The sequence below is a fragment of the Drosophila gunungcola genome (assembly GCF_025200985.1).
Source record: "Drosophila gunungcola strain Sukarami chromosome X unlocalized genomic scaffold, Dgunungcola_SK_2 000021F, whole genome shotgun sequence".
NCBI classification, from domain to species: Eukaryota; Metazoa; Arthropoda; class Insecta; order Diptera; family Drosophilidae; genus Drosophila; species Drosophila gunungcola.
In genome coordinates, this window is record NW_026453184.1 from 758,586 (window position 1) to 781,096 (window position 22,511).

Genomic DNA, 22,511 nt, shown 5'->3' on the forward strand with positions numbered 1-22,511 from the left:
TGCCTGTTGTTTTATTAAATATAGGTATTTAAATATTTAAAAAAAAAATTACATGACCTATTTTTTAAAAACTTTCATTTAAGTTTTCAGTGGATTACAGCCTTAAAATATGTTATATGACATAATTTCTAACTGGAAGAGTATATTTAAAAATATTAAATATAAAAAGTGGTTTTTTAATTAACTAATTTTTGTTTCTATCAGAATAAACAGATTCTTATGTTTTGATTGTTACTATTCATTTAAAATACTTAATATCTTAGAGGAGTACTTTTAACAAAGAAGTATTAAAAAATTTGAAGACAATTTATGAATCTCAAGTGTAAAATTATTACAAATTATTTTATTTCTTTGTATATTATATTATTTATTTATATTTTGTATTTATTATAGAGCATTTCGTATTCGTTGCTTTTCGCTGAAGGAAAACTGTAATCTTTCTGCTGTGTTGTTGACGTGCTACAAGCTTATTATAATTAAGCAATTTATTTAATTTCTAATTATTTCTTATCCTCCGCATGACAACTCTGTGAAAAAATTATATAAAACCGACAACCGCAGGCGGACGGAGGTGCCTGTTTTGGCGGAAGAACCGAAGAGGAAAAAAGTCGAGATAGATCGCTTTTAGCCGAGCCTCAAATGCAAAGATACGCGGCTGCCGAGATACAAAGATACAGATACAGATACAGATGCACATGCCGCCAAAGACTTGAAACCGCCTTGTGATTTATATTTACTTTTGTTTATAATTTAATTTGCTGTGTATGTTTTGTTCCCTCTCTTTATGTTTATTTTTTTTTTTGTTCGCCTAACTATTTTTAACTTATATTTGCTAAGCCTCTAAGAGGTCTTAATTTGTTGCTGTATTTTTTGTTGTTGTTGATGCTGGGAATGTAACCAGCTGTGGCTGATTTCTTGCAGCGATTATGGTACACGATAATTGGCCGCAATTACGATCGGAGTGGGAGTGTTTGGGTTCAAAGTCAGGGTCATGGGGTGCTGTGATATTGCCGACAAGTTCATTGAGCATTAGACTACATATTTTTTCGGCGTACATACATACAAAAATTCGTATCCGAAATGGCAAGCAAAAAAAACGAACCGATCATGGACTGTGAATTTGAAATCCGTGGCAATGTTCCCAAGGAGGCCTTTCAACTATTTGCATCCGCGCAGGCGAAAACCCTGGGACTCCGGGGATTCATCACCCAAGTCAACGAAGAGCTATACAGGGGTCAGCTGCAGGGCGAGGGCAAGGTCATCGAGGCCTTCAAGAAGCTCATCCTGGCCGCCGCCGAATATGTGCAGGCCATCAAGGAGTTCATCATCAAAAACCTAAAGGTCATTCAGGAATATACCTACAAGACCTTCGAAGTTAAGGTGAATCAAAAGTAGCCAAATAAATTTTACAAATATAAACCACTCGAAACAAAAGTTTTCTTATTTTGATTTATAAAAGGTTAAGCTTTTGTTTTTAAGTTGTAAGTTTTATTCAAAAATGGCAGCCTAATCTAACTTTAATATATAAATTATATATTTTACAAAATTTATATATGTTCACCGACTGTTTTATTTTATCAGAATTTGTTAAAACTATTTTTCTTTGCATAAGCTGTTTAGCTAATATTTTTAGGTGGATTTAACAAGAGTAGAATTATATTCCCTTAGTCAAATGATTTAGTATAAATGTGTATTTTCGTTAAATTAAAATAAATTTAATTTTTATGTATATTTAATGTTTAAATTGTTTAAATCTAGTTAAACTTATGTCCTGTCTAGTGATTGATGTAAATTACCACAACAATAAGGTATAATGTTTTTTTACTACCAAATTCCCAAAGAAAATAACCTGTGAAGCTGCAGGAAATTCTCATGGGATCATTATGATTGTGCGATGGCTGATTTATGCAATTCCCCAAATGACCCGTGAGTTCTGTTCTTCAAAGCCGACGACTCCTCAACTTTTTCTAGGGCCAATCGTGACCAATAAGCTAATAATGATATGTCCAAGGGAGGGGCTAACCTTGTGGCCATCGCCGATCGGATATCGCATGCCTCGGATGCATAATCCAGCGATGTTGATGTTCCCGGCCGCTTGGCATGCAAATCGGAGACATGATCGCCGCCTCGATCGACACGATTCAAACATACTCCAAACATACGACCACGGATGGTTATTTATGCACTCGCGGATACGATTGCCGATACGATCCCCGACTTCCCCGACTTCCCGACTTCCACGACTTCCCAAACTGGCCGCCACTCCACTCAGATAATGTATCTGCAATGATATATGGACGGCTAATCTATCATGGCCCAAGCAACGTTACAATTTTATGGGTCAATTTGCGGACGGCCATTAGCAGAATGTGTGTGTGCAACAGGTAGCCGGGTATCTGTTTGTCTACTATATATGGTACACGGACAAAAACTAACACCATCTCACCGATTTCACAGAGAACTGAATGTGAAATGGCTAATTGATTGAGTTTTTGCAAGAGTTTACGTCGTTAAAGCCTTACAAATACCTTAAATATTTCATACAAATTTTTCAAACCGTTTTTAAATAAAATTTGTTCACACCATTTTTACAAATTTACTATTTTTTTTTAAATAAATTTTTTTTGTTTATTTAAAATTTAGTTTTTTGTTCATTTAATAATTTTGATTTTTGTTAATTTCAAAAATTAAAAATAATCTTCATGGGCAAACATACAAATTTATCAATACAAGTTTTTAGCTGTGTATTTTATGCATGTAAGCAACGGACTCGACCCATATGCGAAAAAGCCACAAAATTGAGGGGAATTAACCCAGGCGGCGACTTCGACATCGATGTCTAACGAATGCGGTTGGTTGCCTCGAATATATGAATCCCAGTCTGGATCCGAATCGGAATCAAAAAACAACGGTCGCGTAATTGCAGCGCTGTGGCAACTCTAGCAAACCGGAAAGAACGGCGACAATAATCGCCAATCGGATTTTGTCGCAATCAGTGTTGACTAAACTTGAGCTAGTTAGCAGCTTTAATCTTAAGGCAGATCTAGATTAATAAAATTATTGATTAATGGAAATTTAATGATTGAAAATAAAATGAAGGCTTATTGGGTTAACCCTTATGGATAAATTCGAGTATTGCTAGTTGAACATAATAAATCCGGATTATTTTTTATAATGTTTACCAATTTTTTAATGCGCAAGTTTATCTTGAAATAATAAAAATTTGGAAACATACGCAGGAAAAACGTATTTTTCAAACATGGATAGGTTCAAGTTTCTTTTATGCTTGCAACGTTATAAATGTGTCAAGGAAATATGAAAAAAGTAATAATTAGGAATCACACGTTGGGAAAAGATATTGATTGATTGGTCCGAATCTTTCATTCACAATGTCTATAAAAAAGCTGAGCCGACATCTCTGATCCGCAGCGTCATCGGTGGACCGCAGTAGCAGTCTCAGTCGCGGTCGGCGTCGCAGTCGGCGTCCGCTGACTCTGATTCTGGCGCTCTGCCGCTCAGTTTGCTTCGAGCGCTGGAACGTGAAAGTCGACGGAGGGTCAACGCTGCGGATGAAAACCTCGATGCGATCTAGAAACTTTTGAAAAGCGCAGGCGTGCAACGGTTTTTTCGTGGCATTTTTTTCGAGTGTGGTGGCTGAGTGAAAATCAAACGCATTTCGTGCATAATTTGTGGAATTTTACACGTTGTAAAATCAATTTTATTGTGCAAACTAATTTTTGCAATTTTGTTTGCCTTCCGTTGCTGTGCGGCAACAGATGAAAATAATGCAGCCACATTAAGCGGGCAAACAATAACCAAAACAACATCTAAAGAGTCAGCAGCATTACAGGGCACTAAAACCGGAGGAAGAGGTACGTAAATATTACCATTCATTTGTTGTTCTTTCGTTGGGGCTTAAAATTTGTTGTTTTATGTTATTTTTGCTGCTTGATTTTCAGTTTGTTTTATTTGACTGATTTTTTTTGGCATTGCATTTGAAAGGCAGCCGAAACCAAACTTGACTTTTGTGCAGAGAAATTAATCTGCATTTAAAAGAGTTAACTCTGTAATAAATACTCGATATGCAAAACTTTGAGTAACAAGTTTTTTTGTTTTAATATAAAGCGGTTTGAAATAGATATATATAGAAAATGTTTTCAAATGTTAAAACCCTTTTTAAAACACACAATATAAAAACACCAATAGAATTTAAAATACTTTAAAATATTTTAAAATATACATGATGTATAAATAATAAATAATTTTTTAAGATATTATAACGTAAACATCGAAGTTTAATTAATCTGTCAGAAAAACAAATAAGGCAATATTTTCTTATTGTTTTAAAAGCATCCAACCAAACTGGTATGAAAACGACGTATAGTTCAAATAATACAATTATTTTAAAAACATATTCAATTTTACATAAAATATTTATTATAAAAATAATAAAAAAGACATCAAGTAATGTAAATATTACATTTTGTGATAGATTTGAATGTCAATAAAAATAAAGGAAAACAAGAATTTAGAAATAGGCAAGTATTCTCAAAATATCGTTCAACAATTTTTTCTCTCTGTGTGCCTATCCCAGCTGGCACACATACAGACACACACACGCACACCTAGGCATAACCTCATTAAAGTTGTCGCTGTTGTTGTCCTCATTTATCCGGACTCGAAGAGTTGGAGCTCGGAGTCGCGGACTCAAAAACTCTGAGCCGTCTTCGATTATTGAGCCGTTTGACTTTTTCCCAACTTCCAACGAACCTGTTGGCCCCACTGGCAAAACGAAGAAAAGACACCAAAATAAAAAACAAAATCAAAAAAAAAAAAAAAACTACAGAAAATATATACAAAACTGGGGAAAAAAACGTATAACAAACGAAAACATGCTCTGGTCAGCCTCTAGAAATATGCGAGTATCTGTCTTTGAGCTCTTTTCTCTTCTCCAGCTCGCGGTGTGTTTTGAATTTTTTGCGCCTTCAACACTGACACTCGGCGGCACTCGTAAAGCCCATAAAGTGCATTAAAAATTGCGGCTGACGACCATATATACTTGACCTATCCGAACCGGGCTTCTAGGGGGGATAATGGTCTGAAACCTGGCCGAGTTGCTTTCTGGGTTGGGCAGTTGCACTTGGCCTCAAATCGCTTTATTTTCCCAGAAAAACAATCATTTGTTGAGACGGAATAGAGCGATTTACAGAAATTTATAGGGTTCATAATAACACTAAGAATATAGAGACGATACATTAAGATTTATAGATTATTTTCTAAAGTATTAAAAATATAAATAAATATTATTGTTAAAATTAAACAAAGCTAACATTTTGCTTTTTAATTGATTGTATAATTTTGTTGTCAATAGAACTAGGGTAATCTATAACTAAATGAAACTGCGATAAGATACAAATATACAACCATTTTTTATCTATAATCTAAAATTAAAGTAGAGGTCAAGCTTAATGTGCAAAAACTGATTTTTAAAGTATGCAAAATCTATTATTAGAAATTGACTGCCTCAGCTTTTAGTTTGCAAAGTAAATAGACTTTATATTCCTTTCTTTTTTTTTTGAAATATTACTTAAAAGCGTAGGGAAAATAGGCTTGTTAATTCAAATATTTAAATCATAAATGTTTCACATTTGATGGGCAAATTCGAGCTATTAAAACCAAGTTTTTTCGCCGTGCACTTAGCTTTGGGCCGAGAGCAATTTTCGTTTGGATTTGGCCCCTCCTCTCAAGTCCCCTTAAAAATTATTATAACTCTGCCGCATCATTATCGCCGCGCTTGAAATCTAATTTCTGCCTCGGCCACAATTTGCCACACGATTTTGTTTTGTTTTATTTCATTTTCTTTGTTGCGGGTCCGAAAGGAATTGAAAGTGCGCGCGCATGCGCAATTAAGGCCAAGTGCGCGCGCAAAAAAATAAATTCACAAAAAAAAGTCATCTGGCAGGAAAACAAAAAAGCCATAAAAAGTGGGGAGGGGGGGGCATGGAAAAAAGAGTCAACCGATTGTCGGCGGAGGCTGAAGGTTAAAGAGCAGAAATTCACTTTTCAGGGGGCATTTATCTTGCAGAACCCAGAAGAGAGTTCCAAAAAGCCAGTTGGTGAAAATCCAGCGCATACAGGTTATAAAGATATATGATCACTTTTGATACCGTCCGTCGCCTGTCGTCCGTCGTCTGTCGTCCGTCGTCTGTCGTCCGTTCGGCCTTCCAATGTAGGTGAAGCTCAAGTGAAGTGAAAGAAGATAACGTGGCTTAGAGCCGCCGGATGAGTTGGCCTGAGTGACTGGGCCACAAATGTGGCCACAGCCACATAGCATTGCCCACTTAGATCCAGGTCATCATTGCCGGCGAGTGCCATTTGTCTTGCCATTGAGGAAACTGCGATTTCGCCCGACGAAATCAACTAAATCAAATCAGGTGCAAACTTAATTAAATTACTTAAAAACTATTAATCGTTAGACGATTAAGTCAAATAACCTTATTTATACCTTCGAGGCTCTAACGTTTTATAAATATTATAAAATTTTTTTTTATTCTATAAATATCCTTAAATCACTTTTTAATAAATAGGTATTCGAAAGATAGTTGTATTCCAATATATTTAAAAAACTGTCACTTAAATTTGGTTGCAATTACTAGTAATTAAAGAATTTGTACCTTATTAACAAGCAGGTGCTTAAAATGTCACTTGCATATTTGTTTTCTAGTTTACCTTACCTATTAATGAAACATTACACATTTAAAATATAAGTAATCGAATTTTTTTCATTTAAATTATTTACTCAACACTTCAAACAATTGACAATGATTGATTGGTTAAATTGCTGGGGAATGGGGTCAAAACTATTGGGTCAACAAGAAGTTCATTACATTCGTTTATTTGATTTTATTTTTGCGACCTTTTTGATTTTGCTTTTTTTATTCAGTTAAATATAAATTATGCTGTGTACCTAACCTTTTAACCATGCAAAGATAACAAGTAATAAACACACTTTACTTTATGAACAACATCACGCCCAAATCTGTATTAAATGTTACTCATAAATGTTACTCCCTTTTTTTATCCGTACAATCTGGTTTTTATAAACATATACACATAGAGTTATCTTTTGTGATTCACTTGATTGAATCGTGTTGCAATCATTGTGTATTCAAACATATAGTTTCTACTTTGTTTGCAATGGTTAGCTAATAGGTCAAATTAATGATTAATAAGGAATTGGCAGTTAACGAGAAACGAGTATAAAAAGAACAAGTACGGGTGTGTTAAAATCAATCAGAACTTAAAGTACCCTTAAGACATTCTTGAAAAACAAAAATACTATTATTGCAATTGACATTTAGTCTTGCCTCTTAATCTTTCTGAACTTTACTCCATTGCAACACTAATTATTTACTTTAAATTTATTTTCTATAAATGTTAGTTGCATGAATTATAATAAATTACTAGGAAGACTTGAGAACTCAGTCTTTTATTCGCAAATTAAAAAAAAAATTGATTAGTATATACAGTTTTAACTAAATTGTAGTCTCTGTATTTATGAAATTAATAATAAAAATTAAATTCATTTATTATACTTTTATTTTTCCATCTCGTAAACGGTTGGATACATTTTAAAGTTATATTAGATTTTGCTAGTGTTTCTCCTATAAGATTTGATTTCTTTTACTCATTGCACATGCATTAAGTTGTTTGTTCACCTTCTTATCACATTGCATTTAATTACTGACTTCGCTTACAGATTTTCTCACCATTCATTTGCTATTCATTCATGTTTTTGCATTTCCCCCCTTCTGCCTGCTATCTCAAAAGCTGGAAAGGCAAAAAGTGCAAAAAAAATAACAATTACCAAGCCAGATAAATCATTAATAACTTGCATGGCAAAAGGTATTTTTAATTTTGCTGTTGAGCATTTTTTGTTACGGTTAATGTTGGTTAACTATTCATGAGACTTAAACGGGTTACTGCTGCTGCTCTGCTGCTCGTTGCTTTCTACATAACAAATGAAAAATATAACAAATACACCCACAGCCACAGCCGAATCCAAATCCAAACCCAAGACCATCCATCCATCCAACCATCTATATAACTTGGGGTCTTTCGAGTGTTTTGAATGGCCCGTGAATGCGGGCTGCCAAAAATCAAAAGTCAAAATCTAACAAAAATAACTCGAAGAATGGTTATTTGGAGCTCTTTCTATATATAGCAAAGAGCCAGCTTTGTAGGCCCAATTGACCTTAAATTATTGCCCTGGCGTTGGCGTAATGTTTCAAAATTCTCGCATAGTATATACATTTTGGGCAAATATTTGGGCCCAACATATTTGGCTTTTGACCACATTTGGCCAATGGGCAATGGCCAACCAGTCACCGAAACATGCAAATCGGGTTTTTATGATGTTTTTGTTTGGTTTTTTTTTTTCGGTCAATTAACCTGCGATATCCGGCCAGAAAGCAACTCGAGCAATTACAAATGCAGAGCAGCCAGCTCGAAGACCAGAGGCACGGAGAAACATGCCACATGCCGCATGCCGCATGCGAGCTTTCACTGATCCAGCCAAGCACAACTGGGCAGTTCGGATTGGACTCTGAAACTCTGAGACTCTGATCCTAGTTCCAAGATCTCACAATATAAATGCAAAAGAAATACGTGGGCGAACTTTCCCACGTCCACACATTGCAGATAAACTGCACTGAGGGAAAAGAAGCTCACATGTGGTTAGAAAACCCATTTATTACTACTTCAGGCAATAAAATATTTTAGCAATTTACTTGTATTTACAAAATATTTTAGTGGACAGAAAAATCTAACAAAATCGCCATTAGCTTTAATATTTATATTAAAAAATAGGACTACAACAAGCTTAGAACATGTTATCAAAAAGGCAAAAATTATTTTAAATTGTTAGAAAGTACGTTGAGCTTTGTATAACGAATTGGAATTAATTAAATAAATTATACATACGTTTATTGAGAAGTTTTCCTATGGTATAGTAGATATAATTTCAAGGGCTTACAAATATTTCTTAATCTAAAAGTATAACATGTGCAGTTAGAATTTGAAGAATATTTAAGAAAGTGACCTAATTTCATTTTAATTTAAATGAAGAAAATAGTTTGGCTAATAGAAACGTAGTGTTTCATACTATTAATTTTAAGATTGAAAGTTTTAACTGTTAGTTTTTTTCTGTACATACAAACCCCATCCGTCACGCTTCGTTTTGTTGATCTGGCAAAACAACAAAGCAGATACATGAATTTCACAAATATCAATAGATGTGTGGCAGCGTAACTTCAACTTGTTGCTGCCGGGCCGCACACCAGCAACACCAGCAACACCAGCAACATCGGCAACATCAGCAACATCGGCAACATCAGCAAAAAACTGACAGCAAAAGAGGCCCTGGGGGCCAAATCTCATGGCGAATTGGTCAGGAATGGAACATGAGACCCAAAAAGGGTGGAATGACGGGTCCCAGGCTCCAGAGCCCAGCCAAAAAGTTCTCAGCTCAGAATCTTGAATCTTGACTGCACCTTTCACTCGTAGCGGAAATACACGGAGAGAAAACAGGAAACAAAATAAATACTTTACCAGTTATCTGGTCTACTTCATTTTTCAATTTGCAGCTAAGGCTTACTAAGCTGAAACTTAAAATGTTCAACTCACCATTTGAGAAATTAACTTTTAGTTTTTCTCTTGAAAATTCTAAAATTAGTATACATTTTTAAAATTGTAATTTGTAAACTGGGATTTATTCAATCCTTTGTCTTTAGCCAAAGAGGCCGGGCTAGCTTACATGTATACTTCAATAAAAGGTTATACAAAATTGTGGAGCTCAGGTAAAGATTTCTGTGTGTAAGCGGTTGTGTGATTTTTCTGCGGGGGAGTGGCAACGAGTACCGAGTATTTAGGCCTCATAAATGGCGGGGGTGTGGCAAAAAAAAAGGGGTAACTCTGAGGCGCACAAAGCTTAGAACCATGTTTTCCCACTGCAAAAGTCAACTCAACCGGGGAGGGTATTGTACAATAGATAAACATACTTACGTGATCCGAGCTGAGTTTGCTTTTAGTCCGAAATTTCCTGCTTATAAGCACGGCTCAAGGTCATTGGGTACACTTTATATTTTTTAGGCCACACCCGTGTCCGCAAAACAAAAGCTTTTATTTGAAATTGAGTTTTGGGCTGAGGATTTCTGATTTCAATTTTAATTTTGGACCTGCCCCATCCAGTTTTCTCGTGAAGCCCCCCCCCCCATATGCAATATATGCAAACCCCTTCCATATATCGTAATAATCATCGTCACAGCCCAAATGCATCGCTGCCTGACCTTTTGCAATAATCGAAAGTGAACAAAGTGATGCCGAAAGAAAACCGAAATTTCCCAATCGAAAAACTCAAAAATCGAAATAGAAATAAGGCAAACCTGAAATGCATATCGGTCTCACATGGATTGCGTCTAAATGAAAAACTGTACAATAATAGACGCCTGGAAAAAAGATGATGAAGAAAAAGAAATGAAAAGTTAAGCTTTCGTCACGCTTATACAATTTTGTTGTTTATTTTCGGCTTTTTGGTTTTTAGTTTCGTCTTTTGGCCGCGACTGCGCAATGGCTCAAAAATTCAGCCCCTTCTACCATTTTCGATTCCGTTTCCAGCTTCGATTGCAATTATCTCGCTCGGCTCTTGTCTAAATGAATTCAATTAAAAATTCACAATCGACAATAAATAACCCCGGCTTGGCGGCATTTTCACCATGCAATTATACACTTTGGCGGACTTTGAGATACCCGAGCGAATGCAAAAAGCCAGCAAAATGGCAGGAAAAAAAATGCTTAGCGAAAAGTAAACAAAACAAAGCTGAAATCGCATTGCACAGTGGGCTTAAAGTTGCTTGAAATTGCCGGAAATTGTGCAGGTGACTCACGCGTTCTTGGGCAAGTGCATATTCAATGGGTTTTGGGTCTCTGGTTGAATGAATTCGATCTGCCAGTACCAAAAATATTACATTTATGAAAGCGTTTTTGAAGTAATAGATGATAGCTTAGCTTACATTGTTTATATCAGCATTTATTATTACATTTTTAATAATATAAAATAGTCTACTTGGTAAATTATACTAAACATGTCATTCAAATTTACGCCTAAATTAAATTTTCACATTTATTTTATAGACTTCACACTTTTGGAGAGTCACAAGTAGCTCATTTTCGATAAGATTGTTGGAGGGTAAAAGAAATTCTTAGCCACCTTTGTGTGGCAACATTTTACCAAAAAAAAAAAAAACAATAATAGTCTGATATAGTCCCGGAAAAACCTTTCCATTTAATGTTGCACAACCAACCAAAAAAATGATCACTTAAAGCGAGTAAACAAAATTGATTGTGATGCCGGCCAGTGACACTATTTCACCCACTTGAAACGAAACGAAACGAATCGAATAAAATCGAATCGAATCGAATCGCTATCTTATCGCCGGGTGCATTCAACTTGCCATTAACTTTTAGAGTTAACCTCAAGTTAAACCACTGTACTTAGTGCGATATATATGAAACGAAGGTAGTTAGCACTCAGTATGCATAAAACTGAGAAGTGGCGAGCGTGGGAAAAAGCATTGGCTAATCTCGGACCCCACCAGCCGGCCAAGTTTGACCAGTTCGTGGTTTTGGTTATAGTTGTTTTTTGTTTTTTTTTTTTTTGTTGTATTCGAATCGGGATGACGACTTCCCCCTGCAACGCACATTACTCATACGCCGCGTGGCATTCTCTGCAAGGGTCAAGATACTCGGCCTTTTATATATATTTTTTTTTGGCGCAGAATATCGGAGAATATCGATGCGGATCTGTTATTATATGATCCGGCCTGCCTTTAAAGACTTTCATTCATAGAAACTTTCAAAACGGCGAAGACAATAAAAGAAAAAGATGAAAAAAAAGGCACAAAATAACTTCCAAGTGACCATCAAGAACTGGCCGCGAAAACGGGTTTCTGACTTTCGGCTTTTCGGTTTTTGGCCATAATTTTTCGTATCTTGTATTTCGTATTTCGTATTTCTCCGCACCCTGGCAGAGAATACAATTTTGCAAATACATTTCGCAGGCAATCTAACAGTTGGCTGCTAATGTGATTTGTGAATGTTTCGACGTGTATTTCGCAAGGCGAAGTAAATAAATTACATTGGCGGTTTAACGACGTCGTCTTGCCGTTGAAAATTGTCGCCGATTGTCGGCTTTTGTTTGAGTCTAAGATTTCCAGCCCGGTTGCAGCAGGGCCCAAACCCCCAGCCCCTCATCGTAAAAAAAGCTGGCCATTTAACAAGCCAATAGGTACAAAAGCCAGGCCACACAATGGTCACACAAAGGTAGAAAGACACAATGCTGGCGCATTCACAGCTCTGGTCAGAGTAATAGGCCTAATGGTGCAATACGTCAAATGGGAATATTTCGATCTAATACCATGCAATTGGGTATACTTAAGTGGATTACTTTTGAAGGATAACACAACTGTTATAGCCCTTATTTAAACACCTCATCTATATTTTAATGCAACAATTAATATGAAACTTAGTTTTTATTGATACAATAATAATGTCGTTTTATTTGAATGTCGTTATGAAATTAAGATTAATAAAGAATTAGACTTAACCTTTTACTTTCAAAACGAAATTCTTTTTCAATATCATAAAGATGCAAATTTTAATTAAATTAAACTCTCAAAAATGGACAAGAATGCATTGGGTATTTTGTTTAAGAAGTATGTGAGTATGTAATGGATACAAGTGCTATTTTTGCGACCCGAACTGCGCATGGATACGTGGTCATAGGGGATACACAACCTGCTGCCGATGAGCTTCAATGGTTCGCGATCGCTTGATTGACAGTTAGCTAACCGTTTTGACTTAATACAAGTGTTTAACAGTTAGCTGGCGTGGAAATAGTGAGAGATACTTGCCGCCAAGGAAATGCTATCATATATATTCGCCGGCCATGGGAAAACGATTTTGATGTCGATGTTTGTATTGTGGACGTTTGTGCACTACGAACAGCACTTGGCTACCGATATCTGGAGCAGCAATGGAACCAGTTCTTACACTGATAAAACAACAATCGACAATGGCAATACTTTACAATGTACGATTCCGGGAAATAGGAAACTAGTTGTTTAATGGACCTACTAATGATAACAAGACATTGTATATAATTTTATACATTTTCTTTAATGGTTCAAGCATTTTAATATATTAAATCAAAATAAGTGCTACTTAAATTGCTTGTGACATGTTACTGTAGTTGTAGCTCATTTTCAACAAATTGCGTGTGCTTGCAAAACGTTTTGGCAATTTCGAAATTTAGCAAAACACAGCGCACAACAAACCTTTAACCCTCACCTGAAAAAGTGTGAACTAACTAGGCTGTAAATTACTCCCTGTCCCAAGAAGACCCACCTCTCAGCCAACTGGCAACTCAGTTTGCGAAAATAACCTGCCATAAATAAAGAGCCTCTGATCTCAAAAAGGGGACATCACTGTGTGACCTTAACCTTAACCCCAATCTCTGGTTTTGCCACTTTGATTTTGGGCTGGGGGAAATCTTTTGAGGCCTGGGGTAATACTAAACAAATGCGAAGGCTTGGAAAAAAACCAGTTGCCGCAGAACCTTACAAGTGCCTCGCGATCCGCAATCCACCATCCGCGATCCGCGATCTTGGCCTGAACGAGTTGGCCAGTTGGACAGATGGAAATTGTTGTAAAAATATGGGTCGTGCGACAAGAAATGAGAAAGTGGCAGTGAGCCAGCTGCGGAGACCGTTAGAATCGACTTTATGAATGCAAGTCTTGGGCTTGGCCAGCAGATCGAAGAGCCACTAATGGCAGCGGGTTTTTTGAAGGGGAGCCTCCTCGCCATCTCCTTGGCCATCCAAGACAAACTTTGTGGACCACCAAAAAAGCACTCGAACCGCTGGCGTGTAGCGTGCGAAAATGGAACGATGCCAGAGAATAGCCGCAGAGAATGTGAGAAGAATGGAGAAAGACCTGGCGACGGAGCCAGAGAAAGATCTGGAGAAAGAACACGAAATTCTGAAAGGGATCCGGCGAAAATGTTACAATAGCTTCAATTAATTTCTGCACTCAAGAACTTATCATTAGGAAAGGACATTCAAATATAGCACTAGAGATTGTCGGGAAAATCGAGAAAACTCTAGAGAATGTTCTGCGGAAATAATGCAAAATTTTGAAGAAAAGAGTTCAAATTGAAAATTAAAGTAAAATCTATTTTTAAGAATTTTCATCATCATCAAAGTTCATTAAAATAAAGCCCTAAAAAAAAAACAACAAAAGCTAGAAAAAGATTTACAAAAAGCTAAAATATTAGCGATTATTTTATTTATTTATTTATTTATTTATTTATTTATTTATTTATTTATTTATTTATTTATTTATTTATTTTTCATTATTTATTTATTTATTTATTTATTTATTTATTTATTTATTTATTTATTTATTTATTTATTTATTTATTTATTTATTTATTTATTTATTTATTTATTTATTTATTTATTTATTTATTTATTTATTTATTTATTTATCTATTTATTTATTTTTTTATTTATTTATTTATTTATTTATTTATTTATTTATTTATTTATTTATTTATTTATTTATTTATTTATTTATTTATTTATTTATTTACTTATTTATTGGTTTTTGTTTATTTTAAAGAACTTTTTCCTATGGGCAATTCCCCTAAACTTTCAAATTCAATATTGATAAACTCCTCGCAGGCGGAATACTGCAAACGCAGCTCTATTTGGCCAACATCATTAGCTGATAAATTGGGCACCATTAATTTATTCACTCGCCTCATTTGCCTTTGTCTTATTAATTTGCTTGCATGTTCGAAACAGTCAATGAGGCAAGGTCACAATTCGGTTAAGGAAACGACGGCCCATGTGAGAACTATTGAGATTTCGAAGATAAATAGGAGAGACTGGTTGAAAGGTGACCTAGACAAGTGGAACCCCCGGTTGAAGCTTGCCAATAATTATTAAGTTAATTAGAAGGTAGTTCTTTTAAATAAATTAAAATCAAAAGAGTCCTCGAAGCGAGGTGAAACATTATGCACATAAGCTTATATTTGTGTGTCAGCCCGAAAAATACTTTCCAGCCTTCAAAACTATTTCTTATACGAGGAATAATATGTTGTTAATATAATTTGGTTTTAAATTATTAAATTTCTTTAAGTTCATTGTGTACCAGCTTTTTTTAGATTACGACTTAAGAAAATGAGAGTTTGGAATCTAACATTATACAACAATCTTTTATATATTTTTTTTATTTTTAAGACCCTATTAGTATAATAATTCCAGTCATAAGTTTGAGTAAAAAATTTGCTATGAAATAAATATTTAATGAACAACTGTTCATTGGAATCAAACAGTATTATATATGTATATTTCCGATTTTTAAGACAACAATTACAAAAAATTTAATTTGTATTTATTTTTAATATTTGATTTGAATAATACAAGACTTGATATATTTTTGTATTCCCAAAACTATGAAATTGAATGTTCTAACCAGGGTTTTTCCTACCGTTTCAGTGATCTCTTCGGGATCAGGATGTCGGCTGCCACGCACATGGCGATGCCGGCCCATGCCGTCGTCCCGCCGCCCGGAACTCCGCCGGTTTTGGGGGGCAGCGGGTGCTCCAATCTCAGCCTGCCGGCGGGAAAGCGCGGCCACAAGCGTAGCGTTTCGCTGGAGAACAACGCTCCGCTAACGCTGCGGAGCACTCCTAGCTTGGGTCAGTCATCCTTGGGATCGCCCCTGCTGCCGTTTGGCCAGGGTCAAGGTCAGGGTCAAGGACACGGGCAGTCCTTCCACACGGGCACGTTGAAGTCGCGACAGGAGCAGCGCCGGCTGAGCCAGAAATTTGGGAGCCACAGCAATCTGGACGACGAGGGCGTGGGTCTGGGAGTGGGCGTGGGCATGGGCATGGGCATGGGTCTTCAGATGCGCAGCAAGTTTCAGAACATACGTCAGATGTTCGAGCTGAGTCGCAGCTGCGTGGGCGGCGGGGGCGGCGATGGCCGAGGGGGCGGGGCTGAGGAGGAGGCCATGCAATCTCTGCCAGCAACATTGCCGCAACCGCAGCATCATCAGCAGCAACAGCAGAGGCGGACCACGCCCATTGCCGGCGGAAGTCGCCAGCAGCAGCAACAACAATTGGGCGAGCCGGAACAGGTATGGCTTACATTATACACATAAAGATAAATATATAAATTGTAAAATTAAGATAATGATTTACAAATTTGGTTTGGTCTAGATACCAGAATTTACATTATATTTGTGAAACATATCTGCTTTAAACAGATATTATATACATTTTTAGCTTTACTGTTTTGTAACCATAACTATTTCGGACAGATATTCAATTCATTTTTAGCTTTGATATTTTGTCAATGTATTGTAAGTAAACTAATAAGTAGAAATAATGGCCTAATTATAGTTATTGATAAATAAGTTTTATAATATTAAGCCCGGATTTATGGGTAATCCTAACAATTTGATTTGACTTTCCAGACCAGCGGCAACTTTCTGCGACCGATCGCCTTCAAGCCCATTCCGTTTGAGCCGGACTATCGCATTGCCTGCCAACAGCAGCAGCAGCACCAGCAGCAATTGCAGTTGCAGCAACAGCAGCAGCAACAGCTGCAGCTGCAACACCAACAGCAGCAACAACAGCAACAGCAGCAACAGCAGCAACAGCAGCAGCAGCAACATCAGCAACATCAGGCGCTGCAGTTGTCGGCGGAGGGCGGACAGGCGGGGGGCGGGGCCGAGCGGTATGGCTACGGATCGACGCCTTCACTTGCCCCACTAGCCACCGCAGTCGCCCAGAAATTTGGCAGTGAGTAGCAGTTAACATTCCGCTTTATCTAGATGAAGTAGTCACTTGACATTGAGCGATTAATTATAAACTATCTAAGAAGTAAAGTGCTCACGATTAAGTTCGTTTTAAGTTATGGCCAATATATTTTTATTCAATTGGAAAATGCGATGAATGGTTTTCAGCCAAGTTTACAAAACATTTCCAAAGAGTCTTTTTATTGTATCAGTTACTGTTTTGTACAGCTGGCAACCTCTTAAATCCATTCCGGTCGATTTACAAACAATTTATTTTAAAGTTCGTTTTTTCAAAAATGTCCAGTTTTAGCATTTTTTGCTATTTCTTTTTTCATTATTTTTTGACAAAATTTGAAAATCTGAAAAAATTTTGGCTGTGAATGCCATTTGATTGGAAATTTTATGACGCATTTAACGGTGTATGACATTCCAAGTTTTGACCATTATTTCCCAGGGTTTTGACACAAAAACCAAGTTTTTTTGCAGATATTTTAAACCAAATTATTTCCTTAGAGTCTTTATGTTGTAACTCTGGCAAAAAAAGACCCAAAGTCAAAAGAGTTGCTATTTTGAACAGCTGGCAACCCATACCATCCATCCCTCATCGATTGAAAACTTTTATTATAGTTTTGACAAAAAAACCGAATTTTGAAAAACGTTTTTTGAAAAATTTATTTATGGCCAAATTTCGGACTTTTTTGTAAGGGGGTACATCATCATTATTTGCAGAAATTTGAAAATCTGAAAAAATGTTAACTGTGAATGCAATTTGATTGGAAATTTTATTACGAATTCAACGGTGTAGGACATTCCACATTTTGACTATTATTTCCCAGAGTTTTGACCCAAAAACCAAGTTTTTAATGTATTTTTGGGATTTTTAGCGATTTTTCAAACTAAACTTTTTCTAAAGAGTCTTTTTAATGTAACTTTCCCAAAATAAGACCCAAAGTCAAAAGAGTTGCTATTTTGAACAGCTGTTAACCTATATAATCCATCCCTGATCGATTGAAAACAATTAATTTAATTTTGACACAGAAACCGAATTTTGAAAAACGTTTTTTGAAAAATTTATTTATGGCCAAATTTCTGACTTTTTTGTAAGGGGGTACATCATCATTTTTTGGAGAAATTTGAAAATCTGAAAAAATTTTAGCTGTGAATGCCATTTAATTGGAAATTTTATAACGAATTTCACGGTGTATGACATTCCAACATTTGACCATTATTTCTCAGGGTTTTGACACAAAAACCAAGTTTTTAATGGGTTTTTTGGGATATTTAGTGATTTTTCAAACCAAATTATTTCTGAAGAGTCTTTTTGTTGTAACTTTGCCAAAATAAGACCCAAAGTCAAAAGGGTTGCTATTTTGAACAGCTGGCAACCTATACCATCCATCTCTCATCGATTGAAAACTTTTATTATAGTTTTGACAAAAAAACCGAATTTTGAAAAACGTTTTTTGAAAAATTTATTTATGGCCAAATTTCGGACTTTTTTGTAAGAAATTTGAAAATCTGAAAAAATTTTAGCTGTGAATGCCATTTGATTGGAAATTTTATAACGAATTTCACGGTGTATGACATTCCAACATTTGACCATTATTTCCCAGGGTTTTGACACAAAAACCAAGTTTTTAATGGGTTTTTTGGGATATTTAGTGATTTTTCAAACCAACTTATTTCTGAAGAGTCTTTTTGTTGTAACTATGCCAAAATAAGACCCAAAGTCAAAAGGGTTGCTATTTTGAACAGCTGGCAACCCATACCATCCATCCCTGATCGATTGAAAACAATTATTTTAGATTTGACAAAAAAACCGAATTTTGAAAAACGTTTTTTGAAAAATTTATTTATGGCCAAATTTCGGACTTTTTTGTAAGGGGGTACATCATCATTTTTTGGAGAAATTTGAAAATCTGAATAAATTTTAGCTGAGAGAGCCATTCAATTGGAAATTTTATAACGAATTCAACGGTGTATGACATTCCAACATTTCCAACAACTGATTATTTTACGGTCTTTTTGGGTCTTTGGAGAAATAAAAAATTAGACGCATAGCCATAACAGTTACTGTTTTGCGTAGCTGGCGGCCTCTAAACAATTAAATTTGTTTTTAAATAAAAAACGATTTTTTAAAGCCGTTTTTCTATTAATTGGCAAATTTTCGCATTTTTGATAAATGGGTAGCATCATGATTTTTCCCGAAAATGTGGAAAAAATTTAACAAATTAAGCTGTAAATGCGTTTGATTTAAAATCTACAGTATAACAGGATTTTTTGCAATAAAAGTTAACACCGTTTAACAATAAAACGCACATCCAGTGTTTTTGTGCTGCTTTGGCTTCAAGAAATTATCTTCGGTTTTTATTTTCTTTTAATTTTGTACAAAAATCAAATAGTTATAAAAAAACACCAAACATTTTTATCAACAGGTACCACTGATTTGCGACACCTGGCCGCCCGGCGTCGCAATCATCGTCTACTGCAGCGCTCCAGCAATGAGGATGCCCTGACCCTTGACCTCTTGAGTACTGGGAGCCACGACAGACCCGATGGGGCCAGCAGGTTTGTCCAATTATGAATACATTTTGTACGGCTATAAAGTAATTATTTTGATCTGCAGCAAGAGCAGCGGCACAGTGGTGGGCAGCAGCGACCTGACGCCCTCGCCCTCGGACTCCGGGATCTCGGAACTGGAGGCGGCGCTGAAGGATCGCGACTCGGAGCTCTCGTACCTGCGACAGGCCATGGAGCACAATGAGAAAGTAATTTTCCAAATACAAAAGGTTAAGCAGGCAGCCGCCCGCCCTCTGAACAGTTTTCTAATGCCCCCTCAATAATCCGTATATGTTTTTTTGCGGTCAGGACAAGGAGGTGTACTGGGAGCACGAGACGCAGCGGCTGAGGCTCTTCTACGAGGGCCAGCAGCGGGAGTGCCAGCTGAAGCTGCGCAAGATGGAGCAGCTCCTCGGACTGCAGCAGTTCCAGCTGAAGCAGCACAAGCTGCGCCAATCGGAGCAGGTCAACCGGCTGCAGCAGCAACTGGATCTGGCCAGGGACGCCGGCCAGGGGCTCCAGCAGCAGGTGGACGCACTGCGTCACCAACTGGAGGACAGCGAGTGGCGCGTCTGCGAGCGCAACGGGGAGATAGCTTTACTCAAGACGCAGCTCAAGGAGGCGCATGTAGGTTTTCCAAGTAACACCACAATTTTTTAAAAGGGAATACATTTTGGCATAACAATTTAAAACAATTTTACAAATTATACCCCTTTCCGAAAATTTGTCACATTATTATGGCAGTTATATTTTTTTTGCATAACAATTTTAGTTAATTTTTTAAATTGTACTCCTTTCCTAAAATTTTTTAAAATTTTTTTATTGCAGTTTAATTTTGTTTACAATTTACAATTTAATTTAACCTACAAAGAATCTTTTTTTGTTTTTTTTTACCCTTTTATTTATTTTGTGCTTTTGCGCTTGTTTTTTATTTTTCATAGCATTTAGCCAAGTTACATACTTTTCAATAGAGAAAGTAGGTCTTAGTAACGCTGAAAAACTATAAACTATTAATTTTCTTGCAGCTGGAAATCAATATGAAAGATCATGCGATTGTCAGCCTAAAGCACAGCAGCAACACCAACAGGAGCAGCAGCAGCAGCAACAACAGCAACAGCAGCAATACCTGTGACACAACCACAAGCCAAAGTCAACCAAAGCAGCAGGCGAAGGAGGAACAGCAGCAACCGCAGCAACAGCAACAGCATCAGCCGGAATTGCAACAGCAACATCAGCAATATCAACAGCAGCAGCAGCAACAGCAACAGAAGCAGCAAACACAAAATGAACTGAAGCAGCAACAGCAGCAACAGCAGCAACTTAATCATCAACAGCAACACCATAACAATCAGCAACAGCAGCAACAGAAGCAGCAACAGCAACAGATGCAACAACATCAGCAACAACAACAGATGCAACAAAATCAGCAACAGCAACAGCAGCAGCACAACCATCAACAACAGCAACATCAGCAACAGCAGCAACAGAATCAACATAATCAGCCTGACCAGCTGCAATTGCACAAAATCATTTCGCTGAAAGATCAGGTGATTGGAGCCCTGACCAGCGAGTTGGCCAAGCTGCGCAAGGAGCTCTCCGATCTGGCCATTGCCCATGAGTACGGCGAGGAGCCGTGCGGCCGGTACACTCGACTTAAGCAGCAGTTGGACAACCTGAACGAGATCTGCCAGAAGACAAGAAAGTACACAACAGCAACAGCATCGCCGGCAGCAGCAACATGTCCCCAGGAGCTGCCCAAGTTGGATGTCCTGGTGCAGCGATTGCAACTGGATCAGGGACAGGCGCCGCAGCAAACGCTGGACACCCTCATCGAGGAGTCCACCACATATGCGGAGGATATAGCCAAGCTGCGCCAGAAACTGGACGATTTCCGCTTGAATCTTGAGCTGGAGAAGCGCCAGTGGTGCGCGGAGAAGGACAAGGTCCTGGGCTACCAGAAGCAGCTGCAGGCCCACTATATCCACATGTACCAGAAGCTGCGCTGCCTGGACAGCGGGGGAGCAGCATCTGGTCCACTGGAGGCCACCAATGGCAACTGAAGGGGCTTGGGGGATTGCAATGGTGCTATCGTCGCTGAAACGTCGCATGGGGAAACTGCCCCTAACGTATATATTTATTTTCCACAACAGATGATTTTAAAATAATAGTAGTATTTGCTTGTTTCATTAATGCTAAATTAGTTCAAAACTAAATTTAAATTCTTGCAAATGTAAAAATGGGCAAAACTTTTAAGGAACTTACAAATTTTCCAGTTCTGAAATTAAAAACAGATGTTCAAAAGCTTATAGTTTCTAAATTCTAACCTTAAACATATTTTGTTACCCCATAGCCATACTACTATTATTTTTAACAGCTGTTAGCAAATGAACTCTCTTATAACTTACCAAAACGATTGGTTAAAACATTTTCATAGGCAAATGTTTTTAAATTATAAATTTTTCTGATTTTAAATCAGTAAAGAAGTACCGAAAGCTAAACCTTTTATAAATTAATACTTCTTTGTTTGGTATCCATGTTTTTGCTGGTATAAAGTGTACATTTTTATACAGTCAAAATAACCGTGTTTTGGATACTGTTGCGCTATATATAATCTATATAAAATGATTAGGGTTAGTGGATAAACCATTAACTGGTCAAAAGCACCTCTACTCTTACCTTTACTAGTACCATGGGGGCTTGAAGTTGTGGTACCACAAACATTTCTCCTACTTGACCAGTGAGTTAGGACTTTTTCCTCCCTTCGGTGGTCAATAATACACGATTTTCGATATTACTAGAGTTGATATACGCAAAACTCTTTTTTTTTTGTTTTTAATATTTTACAAATATATATATATGTATACTTTTAATTTATTAAATGTAATTACAAAACGAGAAAAAAAAATATTTGTGATTTCGCATGTTGAATATAATAATATATACTGATATATGCATGTCGTTCCATTATGTATATGCAATAAAAAATAATAATAATATAATAACAAGAGTTTGTTTTTATTGATGAGGAC

The 22,511-nt window shown here is 36.7% G+C and overlaps 2 protein-coding genes across 4 annotated transcripts; both read left to right on the forward strand.

Annotated features, from left to right (window-relative positions):
* The first annotated feature begins 438 nt into the window (after positions 1–438).
* LOC128260322 (acylphosphatase-1) lies at positions 439–2,471 on the forward strand. Of its 2 annotated transcripts, XM_052993223.1 has the most exons (2): positions 439–1,380; positions 1,842–2,471. In XM_052993223.1, the coding sequence occupies exons 1-2, from the start codon at positions 1,081–1,083 to the stop codon at positions 2,274–2,276; spliced, it is 735 nt and encodes a 244-aa protein (XP_052849183.1). In that variant the 5' UTR covers positions 439–1,080; the 3' UTR covers positions 2,277–2,471. The 2 variants fall into 2 exon arrangements, with proteins under 2 accessions (XP_052849183.1, XP_052849184.1); XM_052993224.1 differs by lacking the exon at positions 1,842–2,471 and having other exon boundaries at positions 441–1,628.
* A 1,037-nt stretch (positions 2,472–3,508) lies between these two features.
* Positions 3,509–22,487, forward strand: LOC128260278 (putative uncharacterized protein DDB_G0271606). Of its 2 annotated transcripts, none has more exons than XM_052993127.1 (7): positions 3,509–3,872; positions 15,618–16,260; positions 16,600–16,927; positions 19,359–19,491; positions 19,550–19,712; positions 19,792–20,109; positions 20,508–22,487. In XM_052993127.1, exons 2-7 carry the CDS (start codon positions 15,637–15,639, stop codon positions 21,540–21,542), a joined length of 2,601 nt encoding a protein of 866 aa, XP_052849087.1. In that variant the 5' UTR covers positions 3,509–3,872; positions 15,618–15,636; the 3' UTR covers positions 21,543–22,487. The 2 variants fall into 2 exon arrangements, with proteins under 2 accessions (XP_052849087.1, XP_052849088.1); XM_052993128.1 differs by having other exon boundaries at positions 19,550–19,691.
* Positions 22,488–22,511: the final 24 nt, after the last annotated feature.

Excerpts from the sequence above, each read along its gene's own strand:
- LOC128260278 (XM_052993127.1), top strand. The coding sequence starts at position 15,637 with ATGTCGGCTGCCACGCACATGGCGATGCCGGCCCATGCCGTCGTCCCG. Across the intron at positions 19,492-19,549 it reads AGACCCGATGGGGCCAGCAG|CAAGAGCAGCGGCACAGTGG; the intron begins GTTTGTCCAATT and ends TTTGATCTGCAG. Across the intron at positions 19,713-19,791 it reads TAATTTTCCAAATACAAAAG|GACAAGGAGGTGTACTGGGA; the intron begins GTTAAGCAGGCA and ends TTTTGCGGTCAG.
- LOC128260322 (XM_052993223.1), top strand. The coding sequence starts at position 1,081 with ATGGCAAGCAAAAAAAACGAACCGATCATGGACTGTGAATTTGAAATC. Across the intron at positions 1,381-1,841 it reads ACAAGACCTTCGAAGTTAAG|AAAATAACCTGTGAAGCTGC; the intron begins GTGAATCAAAAG and ends AAATTCCCAAAG.